Source organism: Protomyctophum bolini (assembly GCF_963924005.1).
Source record: "Protomyctophum bolini genome assembly, chromosome: 13".
NCBI classification, from domain to species: domain Eukaryota; kingdom Metazoa; phylum Chordata; class Actinopteri; order Myctophiformes; family Myctophidae; genus Protomyctophum; species Protomyctophum bolini.
In genome coordinates, this window is record NC_137874.1 from 34,140,378 (window position 1) to 34,164,654 (window position 24,277).

The window sequence follows — 24,277 nt, forward strand, 5'->3', positions numbered from 1 at the left end:
CTTTCCTTTTACACGTGTGACTGCATCGAGTCTGCGACTGTAGGGCCTGTTGTTTCATAATACGCCTACCAAATGATTCCTTTGATGACAGCGTGCACTGCAGACTGCTCGGCGTGCTGACGACGAAGTGAGAAGATGTGAACTTTGCTAATCTGACATGCTGACGCTGATATTTGAGTTTGCTCTCTCTCTCTCTGTGAAGATATTCTCAATGACATGCCTAAAATAGAGATGCCTGATTGAAAGTCAATGTATTGTTGCGGTCATAAAAAACGCATATATCTACTGTAGGCTAACAACAAATCGGTCATTGATTGAAATCACTGTGTTCATCTAAAAAAAAGCAACTGCCATCCCCCGAGACCCCAAAATGATGCCCCTGAGTGCAATGGAACTTTGGTATAGGTGTGGGTTGTGTTACTTGATGGCCATCGATGCAACTCCAAAATGAGAAATAAAATAGCTGCTCCGCTGATCATTTACGTTCTGTTCCATTTAGTGTAGCAGTAGCAGAGCCTTATTCCAGTGAGCCGACATGCACAATAGCAGTGTCTGTGTGTGGCCGTGTGTACTGTGTGGGCGAGGAAGGAGAAAATTGAGTTTTAAAATTCATCAGGTTTAGTGTGGACACTGGACATGGCTCAAGGTTTCTCAGGTTAACCACTTTTTTAAACCCTATATACTTCCTTGACTGGGGTCCGTTCACCAGGGGTCTTTCCGTGACCCCCGCCCCCCCTCTACACCAAATCTCTTATCCAAAAATAGTCTACTTTAAATAGTCTACTTTAAACTGTACAAGCTCACAATGTGATGCGCTGTGAGCTTGTAGATAGGTATTTCCGCAGAATGTTACCCCCCCCCCCCCCAAAAACCCTGGTGGGGCTGTTATTAAGCAATATTATACGAGAGGGTGTGCATTACTGTCATTAATGGCATGCCTGCGTTGCTGCAAGAACGAGCCGAAGGCGAGTTCTGTAAGCAAGTGCCATTTATGACAGTAACGCACACCCTCAAGTGTAATATTGCGATTATACAACAGTTACCCTTAAAACTAAGATAGTCGCAAAAAAAAATCACATTTTTTTTTAATGACACATGAAGCCACTACGACCACAAATGTCCCAAGAAACTAGCTTGTCTAGCCACTGAGTCTGCTGCGCTCTGGGAGAACAACACAGCTGAATTATTTGTTTTAATTAGGTGTTCCATGATGCTGGTTTGGACTGGAGCACGGCTAGAAGGCTGTTTCAACCAATCGCATTGCTTCCTGGAAACGACCTGTTGTATAATTGTGCCTTATTGTTCTTCCATCCAGGTAGACGCTGATGGGCAGCCTGGGTGTTTGGGCTGTGGCTGGAGCCATCCTGATGGTGACCTCCCTGTGCTGGAGGGCCGAGGGCCACAAGAGCCGTGGGAGAGACAAGATGGACGCAGCCAGCAGCACGCAGCATATCAGCCCCACGCAGGAACCACACTCCATGGTAACACACACGCACACACACACACACACACCAAGGTTATACGTTTTAAAATTTCAATCGTTTTCATTTTCTGTTTTAAAGTGTTCGTTTTTTAAAGTGGATTTAACATAGTTTAGTTTTTATTTTGTGAAAAGGCTTGTTTTTATTTATTTACATTTTAGTTTCTAGTTGTTTGTTGTATTTTGTGGTAGGCCTATTAGTCAGGGAAGAGATTTTGCCTAATTAAAAAACATAATACACTTAGCTAGGCTCAAATTAATTGACAAACATGAAAATTCGTTTTGGTGAACTTTATTTTGTGTCAAGCACCATTTATTTTCAGTTAACTAATTTATTTATTTATTTATTTTATTCTAGTTTTTGTTACTTTGTTAGCTTTAGTTAACTTCTCCATTGATTGAATACTTTATTAACAGTTAAATACAAATTACAGAGGTACATTAAATAGTAAATCCACTAATGCTAAAAGGATAGTTACACAAAAAGCCCTGCGGGCTTGTTTCCATTATGCTACTATCTTGTATTCTCCTCATCCCCTCATTTCCTCTGGCACAACTCACTCTTTCCCCTTCCTTCCTCTCAGCTCATTTACTCCACACTCACAGATTTATTGTGCATTTTACACAAAGCAAGTGCAGTTTACAGATCTTGAGGCATCCTAGTGTGAATGTGCAAAAGAAACAAACTGTGCTTTTTAGAGAACACAGTTCGACTGGCATAGTTACCGTTCAGTCTGAGGCAGGGATACGTATCTCTCTCTCTCTCTCTCTCTCTCTCATATTTTCTGCAGGGCAAGAATTTAGCTGACGGAGGAGCAAAAAGAGACAGACAAGACAGACACAGACAGACCGACCGACAGACAGACAGACAGACAGAAAGTGGGAGCGAGAGAGAGAGTTTATCAGTTACACAGTAGAATTATTCACAAGTGCATCCGTCAGACATGCCTGAGACAGACACACAAGTACCTCTCTGCTGTAGCGTCCCCTTTTCTTGTGTGACTTTGAGTGTCCAAATAATGGAAGTTCGTCCCAGCAGCCATTGCTGTGGAGTGGCTGTTTGTTGTACCTCATGCCCATGAAGACGAGGGCTTTTAACGGCATGGATACTGTGTCTGCATGATGAAAACACTACGTATCGGTTGAATTTGCAGCGGTCACGAACAGACGTACTTTATGTCTGATAAGACATGTTATTAGGCACTAGACAGTATTCTTCATAGACATATAAAGGCTCTGGGGCGTCTGTGTATCGAGGGAGGGCAACATGGGGGCAAGCTTTCCCGAGATTCCTTCCAAAGCATAGAGGAAAGCTTGCCAGCGATGTTTGGTAGGCCAATCAGAGGCGCGACTCCCTATTTCCCAGCGGCACTTGCTTTGGCAATGCCCCGGAAAAGACGCGCTGTGATTTACCAGTAGTAACTTGGGTGGCAGTGATGCAGCGTGCCTTCAGGATTCCACTTGACTTCCTCCTCCCGTTGGAGACGGGTCGCTCCAATGAACTGCAGTGACCAATGAGGCATCTATATATTTTAATATCTATGGTATTCTTCCCACATACTGTATGTATGCCTCAGCTGGCCAATGCATTGTTCAATTCATTCACTTCACGTCCATTTCCTCTTGTCGGCTGTCGTTCCGTCGTTCGCGTGCCGTTCTATTCGGACAGTAACGATCCAGATACATTTCTATAACATGTTTGAAAATTGACCGCCCTGTGAGCTTCTCAAGAGAGATTAATATTGGATCTTTGAACCGCTCACATAGAGGAGAATCATGCCTGAGATTTGCTCCCGATCTAGGGCTGGGGAACAGCCCCACAATGCTGTGAGCTTGTAGATAAGCTATTTTCACGCGACACTATTGTACGACTGACTGTAGGCATGTTTCCACTAAGCCATGGTTTTGCGTAATAAGGCTTTTCAGCATAAAATCCTTAATGGAAACACCTGAAAATGCGAATAACTTTTGCGCCGGAAGGGGGTGGATTTTGGCCTATATCGGGGAAAAAAAGGAAATGCGCAAATGGGTTTTTAATTAGAAAGCATTGAACTCTCATTATATCGCTTTTGAACAGTTGAAAATAAATAAATAAATAAAACGATGGGGAGGCAGTGGAGTGAACGGTGGGTGGGTATAAGGAAGTGATGTTGTGGATACATAAGGTCCCAATTCACTACCCGATAAATAATCGTCTAGTGTGTTCAAAGATCCAATCTGAAGTCTGAAGCCTAAAATCACCAGCAGCCAAGCACCACGACTTTTGTCCACCAGGCGGCACTGAAAGTGTTGAGGATGCTTTTAAACTTTGATATACTTTACACTTTACTGGCAAAATAGTGGCACCTACTGCTTATTTCATATAACTTATGTCATATACTGTATCTCCCATGAGTCACATTTTATCAGTGGATGGAAACGGCGGGCAATATGCGCTTTTCTTTTTTCTACTTAATTGAACATACAGTACGCTTCCTATTTTTGCAAAGGCTTAATGGAAACGTTTGTCATTTTGCCATTAACAAACTAAAAGAAACACAGACAGCCTGACAGCAACAATATGAACAGGGCTTCAGTGGAAGCTGTGTGGGAACTGTGCTGCTGAATGGTTGCATTAGTCACTACTCACGTCACCACTGTAAAGTGTACATGTGAAGTGTACATCCTTCATCCACATAGTAAGATATAATGGAGCCTGACCACTTGGAGTTAACTCTGAATTTAACCGGAAGCCAGTGTAAAGAGGCTAAGACTGGGGTGATGTGGCACCTTCGTGTGTGTGTGTGTGTGTGTGTGTGTGTGTGGTGTCTTTTTTATACAGTAGTTGATGAAAACATATTTACTTGTAGTTGTTTCTGTAACTTAAGCTTGTAGATCTGCGATTTTTGGTATTTATAGACCATATTAGGAACACCAGGTTAATGTGGTTAAGCATTAGGCGTGGGAAAACTAGACATACAACATTTGTGTCATGCAACATTAACTGCTTAATGGGGCTTGCACACTGACAATATGAGCCTTTTTGTGCCCACGCTATTTGAAAATGATAATAATAGGCTTAGCGTGTCTTGCATTTATATACCGTAGTGCCTTTCATGAACCCAAGGACACTTTACATCAAAAACAACCAACAAACAAAACAATTTTACTTATTTACCATACTCCTCTACCATAAGCCTGGATCATACTGTACCACCAACACAATTCATTGTCCAGTCGTGTCTCGACATCGTCTCCATAGTCACTAAAACGTTACCGATCTTATAGACAAAAGGTGTCCTTCCTCCAAGTAATACTGCTTGTCAAAAATGTGAATTGCAGACTTGAAAAGAAAAGAATCCAAGGCACTCCGTCTTCAGTGAAAAATTAAATAGTTTATTTGAAGGATGAGCAAGGCAAATAAATGGACCAACGCGTTTCGACCACAAAGGTCTTCGTCAGGGTCTATCAGATAGACCCTGACGAAGACCTTTGTGGTCGAAACGTGGAGGAAGGACACCTTTTGTCTATATGGTTTCACCATCACCAAAGAGCACCTATCTAAGAGCCACTACTAACAGATCCCTGCAGCGCTTCCATTCCTCTATTTCTACGTTACCGACCTTACCTGAATAGACGAGTCAATGGGTAATCGTCATTCTACAGTTAAGAGGTCATGTAAATGCGGCCATGGCTGTAGTGGTAGAGAGGGAGGCCGTTTAAGAATCATAAGATCGGATGGTCCCTCTTCTTCTTTTTTTTTTTCTTGCACCTTATCCGCCAAAATCACCACAGACGACACCAATGTGACCATCGTGTTTGATTGGTCAGAATGTTATAGGGCGGGCTCTTAACTGATGGAATGGTCAGTGCTCAAAGTGAAACCAGCATAATTGGGAGTTCTTTTGAAGTGTGCTGTCCGCTTTACAGCCAATTTGGTTTTTAATCTTCCATGTACTTCTATATTTAAGTCTAATTAGTTTTAACCCATTCTGAACGGGAACCCATTTTGGTGTTAGCATCATGTTATGCTTTAGCTATTGAAAAATAGCAGATCTACAAGCTCATAGCGCGCCACCGAGTGGCGCGCTATGAGCTTGTAGGTCTGCTATTTTTGAAAAATCGAAGAACGACTGACATTTTTTAGAATCTGATCTCAGGTCAGAATGGGTTAATCAGACCAGTGTGTGTCCAGTGGAAACCTCGTATGAATCTGATCTCAGGTCAGAATGGGTTAAACCCCAGCCTCTCTTTTTTTTGTCCACATGCAATATGGCTTTGGAGGGAATAAGCTCTTGTCATATTTAATTTCTGTTATTTCACGGGTGCATTTTTTATATTTGCTCAACCACAGTACTTTAGCTAAGTCATTTGGGGTGTCATGACTTACTCAAACTTTTGTTCTACTAAGCTTGAACAACATCCTTAAAACCCCTCTGGACCCTGGTAAACTGGTCCTGAGTTGACCGTACTTGGACAGCTTTTTTCCCGTTTACACTTAATCTCCACATAACAGAAGACACACAGGTTCTAACAAATATACTGTAGGATGGCTTGTTTGTTTGCAGCAATGGAAAAATACACACACACACACACACACACACACACACACCGCTCAGCCCTGTGGTCCCCCCAATTCTTTGTGAAATGAAGCGTGCACCCCCTGGTCTGTTCTAGGTCTGACTCACTTCGGGCTCTGCCAGTTTGGCAGCTGGCTTCGCAATGTCATTTTGCCCCAGTGGTTCTGTCCCCTTACATCCCTTAACGCGAAAGGAAAAAAAACACAGTCCCAGGCATCCCCCCGTCTATCCAGCCAGAACAGGGAACTAAAAAGCTGTCAATTGGCAGCAGACTTTAAAGTCGACCCTCGGGGTGAATTGGATCACATAATTATGTGGCATGCGTCGTGGAGAGCTTCAGGAAGGAATAACCAGTGCCAGCATTTTTTCTTTTATTTATTTTTTTCTTTCATGCTTAAATTGTGAGTTGACAAATCCCGCAGTGCGTGTGCCTTGGTGCTGTGGTGTTCACAGCATCTGAGGAGAGAGTGTGTGATGCCTGTTAGTACTTCACTACACCAACTTTGTATGTGTTGTGTTGTGAACTTGTAGATTTGTTACTTGTTGGCAAAGAGATTTGGTCTGGGAAATACTATATGAAATGGAACATTCATAATGAGTATAATGAGTATAGATAATGGTAATATAGTTTAATGGCAAAAATATTCTTTTAGTCAGGTAAAATTTGCTTGTAACTGGTATTGCTAATCTTACTTGACAAATCAGAATACTTTTTCCAACACTGTTCCCTTTGTCTCTGGGACGAGTGGAAATCAGTCTGAACGAAAGACGAACAAGCAGCACCAGTGAAACAAACTTGAGGAAAACAAATCACAGACAAGAATTCTGGAGTTCCGTGTCCGTGTCAGCCAAGTTGAGTTGTTTACCTCCAGAAAAGTTGACTGAAAATAGTTTGACGGAGGCCAACTCAGGCCAACCAACCTCTAATGCCTCCTACACTTGAGGTTGTCAAACTCCCTGAAATTCAAGAATTCTATGCTTCCGGGCTTTGAGCATGATCTTACATGAGTCCACAGGGGGCCTGATTTTGGCAACAGTCTGAAAACACTTGAAGGGGTTTGCAATGGTTATATAAAGAGATGGATTTTCTTCTTCTTTATGTGTGTGTCTATTGTCCACATGCCATGAAAGCAATCACAAACCAGTCTGGCAGATCTCTGTTTACTCAATCTTTGAACCCATCTGCAAAAAGAAAATGTTTTTAGAAATGCATTCTATAGCCTATACATTCCATAGGGCTGGACCACACATGGGGAAAGTATTGGGTCCCTATTGACTAAAAGATTACCTATTTCTAAAATAAATACAATATTGAAGGTGTTTTTTATTCCTAAATGTAGTACAGAGGGCAATTATATATAAATGTATTAAGGCATATAAGGCTTATAGCTAGGGATCCTTTTAAACTTAAAAGATAATTCATAATATTTGTATAGTTGCATCGTATATAGCATTTTGCAGAAATCATGTCACAAAATCCCAAAGTAGTCGTCTTCAGACGAGCCCTCTGCTGTTGCTCCCCCAGTCATCCCGTTCTCCATACATCTACATCTGGTGCTTTGTGCATGTGCTTTTTTCTTGAGTACATCCACATATGTTAATGTGGGACTGCCTTGTGAACGATGCCCGTGTGTTAGTTCCCACATCACAAATTTGCTGGCTGGCAGCCTTTGATGTCTTGCTGTTTTGGACATTGGTAAATGGTAAATGGTGCATTTATATAGCGCCAGCCCTTTATCCAAGGCGCTTTACAGTACATAGATTGCGCATTGCATTCACCCAGGTTCGAACTGGCAACCTTGCGGTTACCATCCAGCCACTCTGTCCCTGAGCCACCACCGACATTGATCATGCTCCCAAAGTTTTAAATGTGTTCACCATAGTGCGTGATGTTTTGAGCCTCTAGCAAGGGAAATAGAAAAAACACACCTTAGATTTTGACTTCTGCCCTGCACCTGGCACTTCATAGAGCTGACATGCGTGCTTTCTCAAAACCACAACTGGAATTGAATCGCGGCACACCAGCATGCCTTGGCACACCATGTGAGAACCATTGGTTTATAGTATACAGCATTGCATTGATAGCATTGATATTTAGCCAAGCTGTACCGATCATGAGATGAACCCATAATCACAGCAAAGTATGTAAACTCATGTATTTAGATTTTCACCGTACAGTACAGTACAATATAATAAAAGTCTCCAGTCCATATTTGTAACACAATGCAAAGTGTTTCATCAGTGACTGCAGTGGTGCATATACTATAACTGGCAAGATGTGAATTAGTTAGTTAAGTTGATACTTTTAACAGTTAACTGCATTGTTTTAAGCAAGTATCTAAACAAAAAAATAAGTGAACATTTTGTAACAAGTCAACATTTTGTAACAGGACATCCTTGTGTTGTGAAGCAAGGACCCAGGTCTGCTAGCCTGGTAAATAGCCTAGTGTAAAACAATGTATATTGTGTACCAAAATTAATTCCGCTTTAACATAATTGAGCACTGCAGTGTGTTCCATTTCAATTCAACTGTCCCGTGTGTGGCCCTCGACTCAAGTCATCTTAAGGCAACGAAAACTACAGTGAAAAATGGTGGTAAATAACAAAAACCCACACACGGTGAAGGCGGATGGGGAAGAGACCGGGGATATGAGATGAGAATGAACGATTGGGGAGGGGAAGCAGATGTGTGAAATTGGTCATTGGCAGCGAGTGGAATGTTCCTATGATGGCAGATGAAGATAGCGACAAAGTTATTTCAGAACCAATCATCTTCTCTGTTGAAGCTTCAGACCTGAAAAACAAAATACCTCGATGTGTTTATTTTGACACCCACAGTGTCTGCAATGAGCATGACCGCTGTATAAAACAAAAAGAAAAGAATGGGACGCTTAATTTTCAACTCGGTATGGTCAAAGGATGAAGACCGCTGTTGTTGCTTTAAAGAACACATGAGTTGTTATGACAGACCTAAGCAATGTGAAGAGTCATTTGCCCAAGAATGAATGAATGAGGGAACAATGCATTACACCACCTTGATGAATCTGCTGTTTGTAAGAATACATTCTATTGGAGGTGATATTATGAATAGGGATAGTATAGTCAGTGGTGTCATGCTCGTAGAATGCAGTAACACACCGTGGTACCAGTGATTTTTTGATGCGCAGGGACGGGACGGAATGGAACAGTGCACGTGCGTGCACTCTAGAACGCGTCCCTCTAGATTCAAGATAAGACGCACCAACCTCGCGTCACCAGACATTCCAAGATGCACCAACTTCCATAGTGGTCTAGGAAAAGAGAAGGGAACCCGCACACTCGTATGCTCCAAAAGATACATTTATTGATGACGTTTTGAGCCAAGATGAAGAGCCTTGGCTCGAAACGTCGTCAATAAATGTATCTTTTGGAGCATATGAGTGTGCGGTTATCCCTTCTCTTTTCCTATGTCACTTTTTGAACCCAGCACCTCCATGAAGTGATGTGCGTATTTTACTATAGTACCAGTAAAGAAATCACCATGACTGTTGACACCACTGAGTATATTGTTTTACATAGAGTGTGAGAGAGACAGAGTGTGGGAGGGGGTTAAGTCAGAGTTGAGACCGGTGGGAAGCAAGTCGAGTAAAAGTACAATATTTGTCTTTGAGGTGTAATGGAGTGGATGTAAAATGATAGAAAGTACTCCAGTAAAGTAAAAAGTACAGCAAAACTATAGTTACTTACTACAGTACACCACTGCTGGTTATCGTATGTCATTAGCCATGGAAAATCATATCCACCTGCCCTGCTTTGCCCTTCTGTCTGGAAGAGATTAGCACATTCATTTGGAAGGAGTATGTCTGGTTCTGTAATTAAATTTTTTCTCTCAAAAACGCCTTTGTCTCTCGGAACTACATAAGCATTATTATACAATAAGATACTTAGTGGGCAAATTACAGTTATCAGTTTCAGCCCGAGCCTCACAGGGCCAGAAAGAAATGCTATTTGGTAGTGTTGGGAAAGGCTGGGTCTGCGCAAAAGAAATAGAAACACAAGTGCATGTATTATTGCACCCATCAGCATGAGAAGCAGCTCACATCAGCACACAATGTAAAGCCACTGTCAGTACGCGTGTTTTGGTTTACCATGTTTCTAACTCGTCTGCTAGAAGAACCGTCTGGCATGAATTGATTAGATGACACATCATGTGACGGTCAGAAGAACCTTGGATCGCACACACGCAAGCACGCATGCATGCACACACGCACGCACGCACACACTGTCTCTCTCTCTCATCCCATTGTGCTGTGTGGTTTGAGCCTTTTCTGGCAATAACCACTCAGTTCAGTATAATTTTCATTGATTGATTGATTGATATCCTATGGCAGCTGATGATTATGAGATGTCTTAAAGTATGTTTAGTCATCGCACCCTGCCGAGTGCTCACAGAAATGTCTGTATAGGGTGCATCACAAAGAAATAAAGACACATACTCCAAAATACTTGACTTTCACATTTTTAGGGTGCATACCACTTTAGTTCTTGGTTAAAACATAAAATGAAGGCGTCTGGGGTGCAAATCCTGCCCACAATACATCTCCTGTTTCCTTGACCGTTTCAATCCAAACGGTCAAGGTTTATCAGGTTTCTTGGGGCAGCATAATGGTCATTCTGTACACGTGTCATGGAAATCTGACCTTCCATTTTCGGGTCATCTTGCTAACAAACACATGCGCGCGCGCACACACACACACACACCGACACACAAGATCGTTATTACTGGACAACACCTTGCCAGTGTCACGGTTTCTGCCCGACGGCAAGAAAATGTAGAAATAATAAACTCTAGGTAGGTGAGCCCTTCTCTGCCTAATAATGCAGTATGTGAATACACAGACCGAGCTTATCGCGGCGTGCCACTGCCGGAATAGGATTGGCTCTCCTGGCACTCTCCCTGCCCTCATCTGCCTCCCCCCCCCCCCCCCCCCACCCCCCGCTCCCCTCCCCCGAGCATTATGTATATTCTACAGACTGGGTCAAAAGTATCAACACACTCCTCCTTATCAAAGTCTCAGGGAGGCGACCGCCTTTGTCATTTAGCAAATAATATACTGCAGCGGCGGCAGCTGACTTGGCATGCAGACAGCTAATTCCACATGAGGGTTCTTATGTTGACTGGAATTAAAGTGTTTCTGTGTGTGTGTGTGTGTGTGTGTGTGTGTGTGTGTGTGTGTGTGTTACAAAACATATGGGTGCTTGAATTAAGAGTGCCTACACAGCAACCCCTTATAGAGGAGGCGGGTGGAGTGGACATATTCAGCCAACATCCCATAATATCAGACACAGCTTGGCGTGGAATTGCGCCCTGCTGTTTAAACTGCATTTCCACTGAATGCGTTCAGTCTGTGTAACAGCGGCGACGTTGGACTCCTTCAGGGTGTTTAAATGGGTGCCAACATGGAGGCAAATACTAGCTCTTGAAGAAGGTGTTTGTGGAAATGCTAGAGCTGTTTTAGACTGCAGGGTATGATATACAGTACAGGTGGAGTCTGTACAGTTAAATACAGTTGTCACTGCATGTGGCATGGCAATGAGGCGTACCTGTATGAATCTTACTGCAACAAAACCATTTAATCATGTATTGCTTTTGGGTCAAAACCGTGCAAGTGATCGAACACTGTACAGTACCTGCTCAGTGGCTTTGTGGTTGGAGTGTCCGCCCTGAGAGAGGGAGCTTCGATCCCTGGCCGGCTCATACCAAAGATTATAAAGATGGGACCCAAGTCGCCCAATGCCTCCCTGCTTGCTACTGTCGCAGGGGGTAAATCCCTGCGACATACTAGCGTCATGTCCAGGGGGTGTACTTGTAAATCAAGCTGCCTCGCGTTACAGAATCAGGGCATATAGGCTCCTGCCCTATGGGCCACAGGGATTGGAAAGGCTTACTTACACTCCTAATAGTGAGCGGTAGCAATAAGCCACCAGGCATCCGGCCTGCAGGCCCTGCTGAAAAGAAAAAAGATGAAGCAGTGTTTCATTCAGTCACCTCAGGGAATAAGCTGGCAAGACAGACCGCTAATAATAATAACATGGAATTCCATATAATCAAATGGGCATGAAAAGGACACAGACAGACAGATAGGGGTCTCCATATTTATGGGCATAAGAGGGACACAGGCAGACCAATGGGTACTGCAGCAGGTGCACCTGGTATTGCATAAGCAGAGGGGCATGTGTTCCCAACGGTCATCGTTCCTGCCTTGCATTGTTCCAGAGTAGTTTAGAGCACCGGCCCATTTTATTAAATTTAGGCTGTAGTGTTCCAGGCAGAACAGCAGCCACCTAAATATGTGCAACCCAATGCTCGTTAGACCATGTCAGCTCCTAGACCAGCCTGGTTGGTTGTATTGCCATGAGATTCGTTCATTCATGCTCTATGAAAGATGAGCCCTAACCAAGTGTGTGAGCCCCTTTCACTTACTCCACTTTAAGCCCTTTGCTCCTTCAGAGAGCGCAGGCCATTGATAAATCTCCTCCACTTTACTCGGTTGTTGGCAGTTGTTTTGATTAAGTTGGCTGTTTACCCCAGTTTAACCCACACTTCTCTGTGTTCGCTGTTCATTGCAAGACCTTGTGCCCTTCTACCTCTTTCTTTTTATTTCCTTGTCACTAATATCTGATAAAAAAAATAATACAAAACAATATTAATTTTTCGCCCCACTAGTAAGAGTGGAGGGCTCTCAGAATGTCAAAGCCGGTTGATTAAACTGACCGGTCTGGTCGGGTGAAGCTCGTGTGGAGTTAATACTCTTCCCTGCATCAGAGGGTCACTCTGTTTTTAACATTAGGCCTATATGTTTAATACTACATTTCATAATAGGGCTCTGATCGCGTGAAACTTTGCCCAGATTTTGAATCATGAGTCATAGAAATAGATATGTCTCAGCGGCTGATGTCATCATTTACCTACGACGTCACATGTGGCCAAATGAAGTCTGATCCACATTGGAGCCATGGCATTTATATGCCTAATAGTACAGTCCTATATTCCAGACTCTCTCAGCCTGTCTTTTCTTAAAAATGAAAAGGTGACACTGTAGTACAGGATTATAACACTTAGTCCAGCTGTTGTTAACAACATACAATTATTATACAATATTGCAATGTGAGGCAATGAGAGCTGCCGAGGACAGAGAGGGATGGAGAGAGCTGGTCAACAGATGGTCTGTGGTGCCCCAACGACCCTCCGGGGTTACGGGATAGGTGAAGAAGGTGAAGGTGATTGCAATAAGGCTGTGTATCTTACTTCCCGATGAGACATTTCGTATCCCATTTATTGGCTAATGACACACTGTAATATAGTGTAAATCTTTTTACATCTCTAGTGTAAGTGTTTTGTTTGATCACTTGTTTCTCACCTTTATTGTATTGGTCTAGCACATCAACTGTATCTCCCAAGAAGATACAGAGACAGTTTGTTGTAATCTTGTCATGACGAGGAGTGAGGACGTATGTCTGCAATTATAACAACCAGATGGCAGTGAAAAAGAGCCGGTGGGGGAGGCGGACATTGAAGAGAATGCTTGCAAAGTAGCCTACAGGAAAACAATAAGTGGAGAAACAGAACGAGAGAGGGATTAACAGGAATCCATGTGGTGTTTTAAACGATGAAATATGTCTTTTTTTTTAACGACCTTTCGTCTCCGTCAGGTGGAAACCTCATATGTCCACAACTGCTACTTTTCAGGATTCAAATTCAAAGTTTGACAAACTCATGCCACGTTTCGAGCTTGTGGATCTGCTACTTTTTTTTTAAATGTTTTTTTTGTGGCCTTCGCCTTTATTTTATATTTTTTATGGAGGGACAGACAGTAGGCTGACAGGAAATGTGGAGATAGATGGGGGGGACATGCAGTAAAGGCCATCGGGATCGGGAGTCGAACCCGCGGCACACTGCCAGACTGGATTACCAGCCAAGGTGCCTGGACCATTGAGCCATGGCCCAGTCCTGGATCTGCTACTTTTGATACTTTCTGTGTGACGCTGTAGTATGATCAAGTAAGGCCTTGATGTATGGAAACAAGAATTTATCAATTATATTACCAGCTACCTTATTATATCTGCAGAATTGTGCTATGAAATGCAAATATCTGTGTGTGTGTGTGGAAACAAACTAAAGCACTGCACAAAAGCCAAAAGTCCTGCTAAAAGCATAGTAAACCTGAGTCCATCACCAAATTAATGTAATACTCCTCCTCCCAGCCAACACTCCCCACTCACAGGTAGTACCCCCCCATAGAGGACGTATAGGGCCTTAGTCCTACTCCTCCTCCTCCCAGCCAACACTCCCCACTGACAGGTAGTTGGAAAGCATGAGTGTCTATTTCAAACAAAGTGTTTTTTGACTGGGGGGGTCATATTTTGACAGCAGGAATTGCCTGTCATAGGATGTATTAGGATGTTGATATTCATTCATCAGCCAACACTCCCCACTGACAGGTAGTATATATCTAAAACCACATATTGCACACATAAAGACCCCCAGGAAAGTGTTCTAAATCTTCTAATCGTCATTAACATATATTTTTTGTCGCTCACTGAAAATAGCATATCTACAAGAATAGCTACTTTCAGCGAGCGCCGCCGCTGTGAGAACCAAGGCTTTTAAAGTCAAGAGGTCTTTGGAGATAATATGCAAATTGTTTATATCGTTGAGCCTCATTACTCAACCAGATCCACACCAGTGCAAACTGTCACAACACCTCCATTTCGGCTGTGTATTTTCCTTTGTCGGAAGAACTGCTATATTCCACTGACTCGACTCCTGTTCTTTTTGTTCAAATATGAGACACATCAAACTGCATAGTGTTTTAAGTTGCATTGATGCTGTATATTTTTTCCTCTTTTTGTTTTGCATTTCATGCTTCATTTCAGATCAGTACCAGTGAACCAAACAGGCTGGGGGGGAGGTTGACAGTGAAGTGTAATAAGACGGATGTGAGCAGGGTCTTACAAGGTTGTTTTTTTGAGTGGTGCCTCCGCTCCATTACGCAGCTACTGTATGTGTGTCCCTATGTATGTGTATACGCGTCCCTGTACGCGTCCCAGCACGGATGCGTGTCTGAGCACGGAAAGCTGCAACACGATAACTTGGTCATTTCTCAACCGTTTCGAGCGCGGGAAGGGCGGCAGTGTCTCAGGAGGTAGAGCAGCTGTGTGGTAGCCGTAAGTTCCTATAGTTCGATCACCGGCTCCTTTTTGGCTCTGTATGGAAGTGTCTTTGAGCAAGACGATGTGTCCCTCACTGCTCCCGGTGAGCAGGTCGGTGCTTTATCCGTGGTACTGTACGTGGACAGTACAGGGTACAGTCAAAGCACATTGGTCCAAAAGGATGGCGCCGAAGAAAGACTGTGCGCTCTTGTTTCCATTCGGGTCCCATGCATTCACTCACAAACAACAATGACAACAATAATATACTGGTCTGCGTGTACAGTATACAGTACATATCCAGTATCCACAGGAAGTGGTAGTGCTGAGGGGACTCGCCTTCCAGACCCCATAAATCTGTCACGGTATTCATATAGAATAGATAATAATGCGATTGGGGTAGGAGAATAAAATACTATTTTAGAAAATAAATATTCATAACTATGTTATTGTTATTCAATATCTATATATTGTATTGTAATATGTTCTGACGGGCCGCTATTATTGCGCCATTAGGTTATGTTTGTGATAATATATTGCAACATGATGACGCAAGCTCCCGTGTTCCTATAAGATCCCCATACCACACTTAATTATGAATCGATTTCTGTCATTAACATTCTCTGTAATCTGCCAAGCATGATAAATACTTGTCAGTTTTGTTTCAGTCAAATAAAGGTTACGATTTTAAATGTCTTGGTTTTCTCTGCCTACAACAGAAAGAGGGAGAGAGAGAATGATGCATCGTTAAATTCGTTATTGCCGGTCTTATTAAAAAGCCAAAGCCTCTGTCTCTTAGAACAGTTTTTCAAACTTTTTCTTTTCATGTCAAAGACCCACTTGATATTTTTGCCGGGTAATTTTTCATAATAAATTAGGAAAAAATAAAGGGAAGCTCCGCACACTCAGATCTGCGCATAATCAGATTTATTAGCAAGCTTTCGGTCTACTGACCTTCTTCAGGCAGAAGATATACTACCTTTGTGGCTCCAGCACCTCCCTTAAGTCTTTTTCAGCAGATGAGCGGTGGTTATTTTTCTATTTTTGTCATAATAAATTAGAAAAGACGTGTGTACATGTCCTTAGCATAATTCATCTTAACATTTGGTATTTGGTCGCAGACCCCATCACAAGTTTTCAAATTGTTTTTAAAGGAATGTTTGATATTAGCCAATCCACAAGTTCAAAACGCATTGCTACCGGTTGTGAGCTTGTAGGTATTTCCAAAAATACCCGAACATCTTGGTGCAATACTATAACATTATTCTGGAGGACCCCTTGACGACCCAGACCCCACTTTGAGAACAACTTGTCTTGAACACCTGCCGAGTAATTGTATCTGGGTTTAAAACAGCGAATGTGTGTGTTTTTCTTCTCACAGCAGGGGGTGTGGCCGCTTGCACTCTGTCTGCACCCCCTGGTGAAAACAACTTGCCCATGGTGTGCGTGCGTAACATGTAATCTGTAACAGTGTTCTGCTGTGCCAGTGTTTGTGAATGAATGATTGTGAAGCATGCGTACAGTACATTATAAAGAGCATTTTGAGTGGTCATAAGACCAGAAAAAAAAGCATAAATGTACAATAAATGCAATCCATTTAGCCTTCAACCATTTGAGCTTTTCCCGCCCACAACAGGCTAGTACTAGTAGTAGCATTTCAACTGTGCTTAACCTTTAACCACTTCGCATCTCGCGTCCCTATTTTGGGCATGTGTGTTTCAATGTTTTATGTTTTTTCTTTCTCACCCTACTTAAATTAAAGCCCTACTTAAATTAAAGCCCTACTTAAATTAAAGCCCTACTTCGTCATACTACAGTATCACACACAAGTAGCAAAACATTGCTGATCTGGGCTCACAACGTGTCGTAAAGCGATGCAATGTGAACTTATAGCTCTGTTTGCTATTTTGTGCGTGTGTGTGTGTGTGTGTGTAATAAACATTGAACCCATCAGAATTTACTTTAACTTTGGATAAACGTAGAAGGTGAAATCAGTATAGATTTAGCCATCAAGACCTTTTTTTGTGTAAGAGTATTTTATACATTGGGTGCATTTTATTACTCTTTCTTTTGGCCACCCTCACTAATCCTTAATTGCTCGCTGTACTGCTGCTGTACAATAGCTCCAGTCCCTGGAGTAATTCATTAGCAAATCTAACTGTACCAATATCGTACTATAATGTAAATGCCCACCTACTGTATACCTACGCTCGCTTCAGAACAGCGTTCAAGCACACATTCTCAATCTCTCGCTCTGTAATAAAAATGATAAACGATAAAAAATCTTCATAATTTCCACAATAAAAAAAAGTCGTTTATGGATAAGGGGTTTAGCATGGACGAAGATTGAGCCCTCACAGCCCTACTCACTAAGCTAGTACCTACAGTAATGTTGTTGATGTGGCTGGGGGAAATGTATGTTGTGACATTGAGCGATTTGAATAAAACATATGATGTGTGTGAAAGCTACAAATGGATGTAGACAGAGAATTCCCTGTGAAGGACTGACTGCACTCAGAACTCTTCTGTTGTGCCATTTATTATTGACGCGCCTCTGCAAATGTTGTCGCTTTTGTCAAGCTACACTTCAGCTTTTGTTGTCACATCACGGGTTTACAGTTGTAAAAAAGAGTGGGTGAAATTATGTATTGTATAACCTCGATGTCACAAGACACAAGACAAACAAGACGGCAAACATAAAACATAAACACAACAAACACTTCAAATATACGTGAGTTGGTCAAAATAGAAATGCAATGAGGCGGAATATGCCTCTATAGTGAAAGTATAGACACAAAATACAGCAGAAGATATTAATAGAAGCAGATTTATCGCCGTCTTTTGAGCTGGTCAGAGACGTCACTTTGCATCTCAGGCTACATTTAGAACACAAAAATAGATGAATACTTTAAAGCTACCATTCAAAAGTAGTTAAGCTACTACTGGGACATGTTAATGTGTAGCTAAGCTACAGCCCAGCTCTGCCTTTCGCACCATGCCAAGTATTGTTTTCAGGACGGATAAACTAGCCCAAGGCAAGACTCGTTATTTTTCTCTTCCTACATGTCAAATGCCATGTTCCCTCTCTCCCTTTCTCTCCCTTTCTCCGTCTTCCCTTTTTATTTGTAATGTTCCTTCCATCCTCCATGGGAACCTCCATCTGTGTGTGTCTACTGTACGTCCTCTCTCCCTCTGTGTGTGTCTACTGTACCTCTGTGTGTGTCTACTGTACCTCTGTGTCTACTGTACCTCTGTGTGTGTCTACTGTACCTCTGTGTGTGTCTACTGTACCTCTGTGTGTCTACTGTACCTCTGTGTGTGTCTACTGTACCTCTGTTTGTGTCTACTGTACCTCTGTGTGTGTCTACTGTACCTCTGTGTGTCTACTGTACCTCTGTGTGTGTCTACTGTACCTCTGTGTGTGTCTACTGTACCTCTGTGTGTCTACTGTACCTCTGTTTGTGTCTACTGTACCTCTGTGTGTGTCTACTGTACCTCTGTGTGTGTCTACTGTACCTCTGTGTGTCTACTGTACCTCTGTGTGTGTCTACTGTACCTCTGTTTGTGTCTACTGTACCTCTGTGTGTGTCTACTGTACCTCTGTGTGTGTCTACTGTACCTCTGTGTGTGTCTACTGTACCTCTGTGTGTCTACTGTACCTCTGTGTGTGTCTACTGTACCTCTGTGTGTGTCTACTGTACCTCTGTGTGTCTACTGTACCTCTGTGTGTCTACTGTACCTCTGTGTGTCTACTGTACCTCTGTGTGTGTCTACTGTACCTCTGTGTGTGTCTACTGTACCTCTGTGTGTGTCTACTGTACCTCTGTGTGTCTACTGTACCTCTGTGTGTCTACTGTACCTCTGTGTGTCTACTGTACCTCTGTGTGTGTCTACTGTACCTCTGTGTGTCTACTGTACCTCTGTGTGTCTACTGTACCTCTGTGTGTGTCTACTGTACCTCTGTGTGTCTACTGTACCTCTGTGTGTGTCTACTGTACCTCTGTGTGTGTCTACTGTACCTCTGTGTGTGTCTACTGTACCTCTGTGTGTGTCTACTGTACCTCTGTGTGTGTCTACTGTACCTCTGTTTGTGTCTACTGTACCTCTGTGTGTGTCTACTGTACCTCTGTGTGTGTCTACTGTACCTCTGTGTGTGTCTACTGTACCTCTGTGTGTGTCTACTGTACCTCTGTGTGTGTCTACTGTACCTCTGTGTCTACTGTACCTCTGTGTGTGTCTACTGTACCTCTGTGTGTGTCTACTGTACCTCTGTGTGTGTCTACTGTACCTCTGTGTGTGTCTACTGTACCTCTGTGTGTGTCTACTGTACCTCTGTGTGTCTACTGTACCTCTGTTTGTGTCTACTGTACCTCTGTGTGTGTCTACTGTACCTCTGTGTGTGTCTACTGTACCTCTGTGTGTGTCTACTGTACCTCTGTGTGTGTCTACTGTACCTCTGTGTGTGTCTACTGTACCTCTGTGTGTGTCTACTGTACCTCTGTGTGTGTCTACTGTACCTCTGTGTGTGTCTACTGTACCTCTGTGTCTACTGTACCTCTGTGTGTGTCTACTGTACCTCTGTGTGTCTACTGTACCTCTGTGTGTGTCTACTGTACCTCTGTTTGTGTCTACTGTACCTCTGTGTGTGTCTACTGTACCTCTGTTTGTGTCTACTGTACCTCTGTGTGTCTACTGTACCTCTGTGTGTGTCTACTGTACCTCTGTGTGTGTCTACTGTACCTCTGTTTGTGTCTACTGTACCTCTGTGTGTGTCTACTGTACCTCTGTGTGTGTCTACTGTACCTCTGTGTGTCTACTGTACCTCTGTGTGTGTCTACTGTACCTCTGTGTGTGTCTACTGTACCTCTGTGTGTCTACTGTACGTCCTGCTCTCTCCCTCTGTGTGTGTCTACTGTACGTCCTGATCTCTCCCTCTGTGTGTCTACTGTACGTCCTTGGTCTTGTCTCTGAAAGAGAAAGAAGTGCATGTTCTGTATGGTTCATGTGGGAGCCTGCCTGAGAGAGGCAGCGAGGGCTGCTTTTTCCATTCTCTCTGCTGCAAGCCCATAATAACCGCTTTTTGTGTGTGTTCTCTCGTTTGCAGGAGAAGGGGAGAGCAGACGGGAGCATCGATCAATGTGAGTACACTTACAGTGGTGTGTGTGTGTGTGTGTGTGTGTGTCAGTGTGTGTGTGAGCACACGTGTGTGTGTTCAAACCAAAGAGCATTTTCTCAAAATAGGCCTGTGTGGTACTCTATGCCTTAACAACCCAATCGCCAGTGAAAAATGTTGTCATTTCACCTTTCTGCAAACCACATTGAATCTCCAGGTATGAACCATGGCCTACTCAATCGTCATACATTTCACATTGAATCTTCATGATTCTCTGTGTGTGTGTGTGTGTGCGTGTGCGTGTGCGTGTGTGTGTGTGTGTGTGTGTGTGTGTGTGCATGCATGTGTGCGTGCATGTGAGTTCTTGTATTACTATTGTATAGTAGAATTGGATATTAGACATTGGCAGGAGAATTTTCCTTGTACGCAACACAATATTTCACAAATTGTTGTTTTTTATGGTTAAAGCGGAGCCTTACAATTAGGAAAAGCTTGTTCGGGTTCAGATTAGGATTAAGTACCGGTATTTAGAGCTCAGGTTTAGGGGTTGGGGTTAGTTATGAGTGATTTATACTCTGTTGCATGCTTGTGTTATGCACCAGATCTACAAAACTCACAATCACAGCGCTATGTGAGTGTGATGCATTGTATCTTGTGGATATATGGCTATATAGGGTTAGGGTTAACAAAAGGGAAACGGAAGGTAAATTATAAAATGCTGTCCTAAAATGTTGATGTCCTCTCAAGGATAGTAATACCAATGTTTGTGAGTAGTGGGGGGGGTACTCAGATTGTTCATTGTAAGCGACAGCCCTGACTGAAGTAATGGACAGTTACCCAGGTTGAATAATGTATGCCGGATGAATAATTATTCCACTGTCTGCCGTTTCCTCACTCAATTCCATGTCAGATATGATTAAGCACGGTTTGCTCTGCATGCTACTTATATTCTCTGCGGCCCAAGTCGCAAATTATTATTTTTTATTTAGATTAGCATTATTGCCAGGCATGCTAAATTGTTGGCCTGAATTGAGAATTCCTTGGCTGTATCTTGGAGTTGAGACTATTCCTGGTTGAGCTTGCGAACCACAGAAAGGCTGTTTTCTCTCTTGTGGGTTCTATTATATTCTCTGTATTCTAGTTCCAAAACTACTTACAATATTCGGCAGTATAATTATCTCATGCTTTTTGCTATGATTCTCTGCTTTCATAATGAAAAGAAAAGACAAGACAAGACAGAGAAAAATCTTTTCTTTTTTAAACCCAGCGTCCTTTTAAATCTGGACACTTTTCTCTCCAAGCCGTTCTTTTGTCTTCTATCTTGCAATTCTTTCTTTGTTACCTCAGCTGTCCGACACCACCATATGACGGAGCACAAACTGCGCCATTGAGAGGAACGCAGAGTAAACAGTAGAGACATATTGAATCATGAGCACAGTATAGGTGTGTTCCAGACGATGGGCTTCCCAACCATTGCAACACATCTCGGTAGTGGCCATGTGGGGGCATTTATTTCGCCCCTGTCATCTTTCATTCATAGCTTGTTTATCTCAAGAATTTCCAGAGTTTTCTTTTTTTATATCCTGAGAGGCTGATTGCTTTGTTTTTTTATATACTCAGTCTTCTTGCGGTCTGTGTTTTATCTGAAAAGATGTTTCTTGTGTGTGACGCCGCTGGCATCTCTACCGTCGAGATGATGATTTATTTAGTTCTTCTGTGAAATGAACTCCTCGCGCTGCCTTTGTATGACATCGTCACGTCGCCGCCGCCTTCCCGCCTGGCGCGTTTTCCCCCTCGAAGCGCCCGTGTGACGGGACGAGGAAGATGTGACAGGATTAGCATACCGCTTCGCAGCAATCACTCTCCGGCTGACTGACTGCTCACCGTTCCATGAGCCACTTCCCTCATGTAAACAGCACCGTCTGGGCGTAAACCTTGTATCTCCATGTCTCAGCTTTTTAATGTTTTGTTTGGTCTTCGTAATTTAATGGCGTACTTTGCCATACAAAAATAAGTTGTGAAAATTGCCGATCTACAAGTTCATGCGTTGCGAAATGTTCTGAACTTCTGGATGTAGTCTACCTGCCAGCCCATAGAGCCTATATAACTATTTTATGTAATCAAAATAATATTTTAGTAAACTAAATGTTTTGATGGAATATTATGCATTGCAGCAGGTGAGGAGCCACATTTCACCTTCCACTTACATTTAATAATAACAACACACTTTTTTGTAGAGCAGGAAGACAAAAACCAATAGGTGAGCAAATTGTAGATGCAAGATAGAGAACAAAACGGCTGAGTTATACTGTTATCAGTAATAATGAGGATGTGAAAACATTTTCTAAATAATTAAGGACAGTAAGAAATAAATCATTAAGAAAGTCAAACTGTAAAAATCTAAGTGGGGTTCCGGGACCCACATGGGTCCCTGAGGGGGTTCCAGTTTAACCAGTTTAACCCTACTGTATATACAGTGGATATTTGAAAGTATAGACGATCTTCAAGCTTTGTGGTGCATTGCAAGCTTATTTTACTAAACAATCTTGAAAAATCTGACCGGTCTGAACTGAGTGGTACTGTACTGTGTGCGTGCGTGCGTGCGTGCGTGTGTGTGTGTGTGGCTGCGCAACAGTGACACTATTTAACTGAAAACGCTATTTCCATGTTCGGAGGGTCCCAGCCAGGGACACACATAAAAAGAGTGGCTGCAACACTCAAAAAATGAGAATACGTGTTGAATATCTTTGAAACATTTTATCATCACAAATCTTACATGGGGTTTCCCTGGCGAGTCTTGTTTCAAAATACATATTCATTTCGGAGTCCTAGACATGGAATTATTTGAGAACCACTGAAATGAAATACTAATAATTAAATCAAGAGGAAAGGCCTTTTCATAGAAGTACTGTACGTTTTAAGAAATGGCCGAGTTATCAAGCCTGAGCTCCCAATGCAGGCAGGTCGTTTGAGAGGCAAGGAGACCTGACAGCAAAGGCATGGAACCTGTCTGCAGACCTGGATTAAACCTGACACAGAATGACAACTATGATGTATGAAGGTTAAAGAAAAACACTAGAGAACCAGAAATAATGGGGCACGGCTTTGGAGTAGGTCCATGCAATTTTAATACCCGACTAGAACTGAAATCTTACATCATCATGCATCATCACATACTGGCCAATCAGAATGCCTGTTGTCACACATTTGTTGGGGCGGCTGTGGCTCAGGAGGTAGAGCAGGTCGTCCAATGATCCCTGGGTCGGCGGTTCGAATCCCGGCTCCTCCTGTCTACATGTCGAAGTGTCCTTGGGCAAGACACTGAACCCTACATTGCCTCCAATGAGTTGGTCGGTGTGAGCTTGCCACCATAGATGTTCGCCGTTTCACCCCCCAATGTATGAATGAATGAACCATTGTAAAGCGCTTTGAGCACTTGGAAAAGCGCTACAATTCATTATAAAAAAATGCAATTCATTAAATTTACGTCATATTTGGCGGGGCATTTGACCTAATTTCTCCTTTCATTGTCGATGGCAAATATGAGATGTGTGGGGACAAGGTGACGTAAATGTTCCCTTCATTGTCAATGGCATTTATGTTTTTGTGGGGACAAAAGCTGTAGCGCCCCTCAAAAATAAAGAGAGAAAGAAAAAGGGTTTCTTCTGGGTTTTTTTGCGGAATAACTGGAAAAACGGTGACAGAAAACGGCAACGTATTGTGTCAGGTTCAACGATGACAAGCGTCTGTCTTGACACTATTACCCCTTTCATGGTACAAAGCACCTGGTATCAGCGCTGTTGTTCCCTCCTGTTTCAGAGTGGCTTTGAACAGGTATCACTACATGGATGCTGTCAATCCCCCAGGTTTTCATTTGTTTTAGCCCTTATACCCGCCCCAGGGTAAGTTGATTGACAAGTGGAATAACGCTATTGT

General features: G+C 42.8%; 1 protein-coding gene across 1 annotated transcript in view; it reads left to right on the plus strand.

Annotated features, from left to right (window-relative positions):
- Window positions 1-1,368: 1,368 nt before the first annotated feature.
- Window positions 1,369-24,277, plus strand: part of fstl4 (follistatin-like 4) — a gene marked incomplete at its 3' end in the record, with an annotated part of 280,325 nt that continues 257,416 nt past the window's right edge. The window contains exons 1-2 of the mRNA XM_080779497.1: window positions 1,369-1,481; window positions 20,333-20,366. Coding sequence (XP_080635623.1) covers window positions 1,425-1,481; window positions 20,333-20,366 — 91 coding nt within the window. The 5' untranslated portion in view covers window positions 1,369-1,424. The remainder of the gene's footprint in view (window positions 1,482-20,332; window positions 20,367-24,277) is intronic.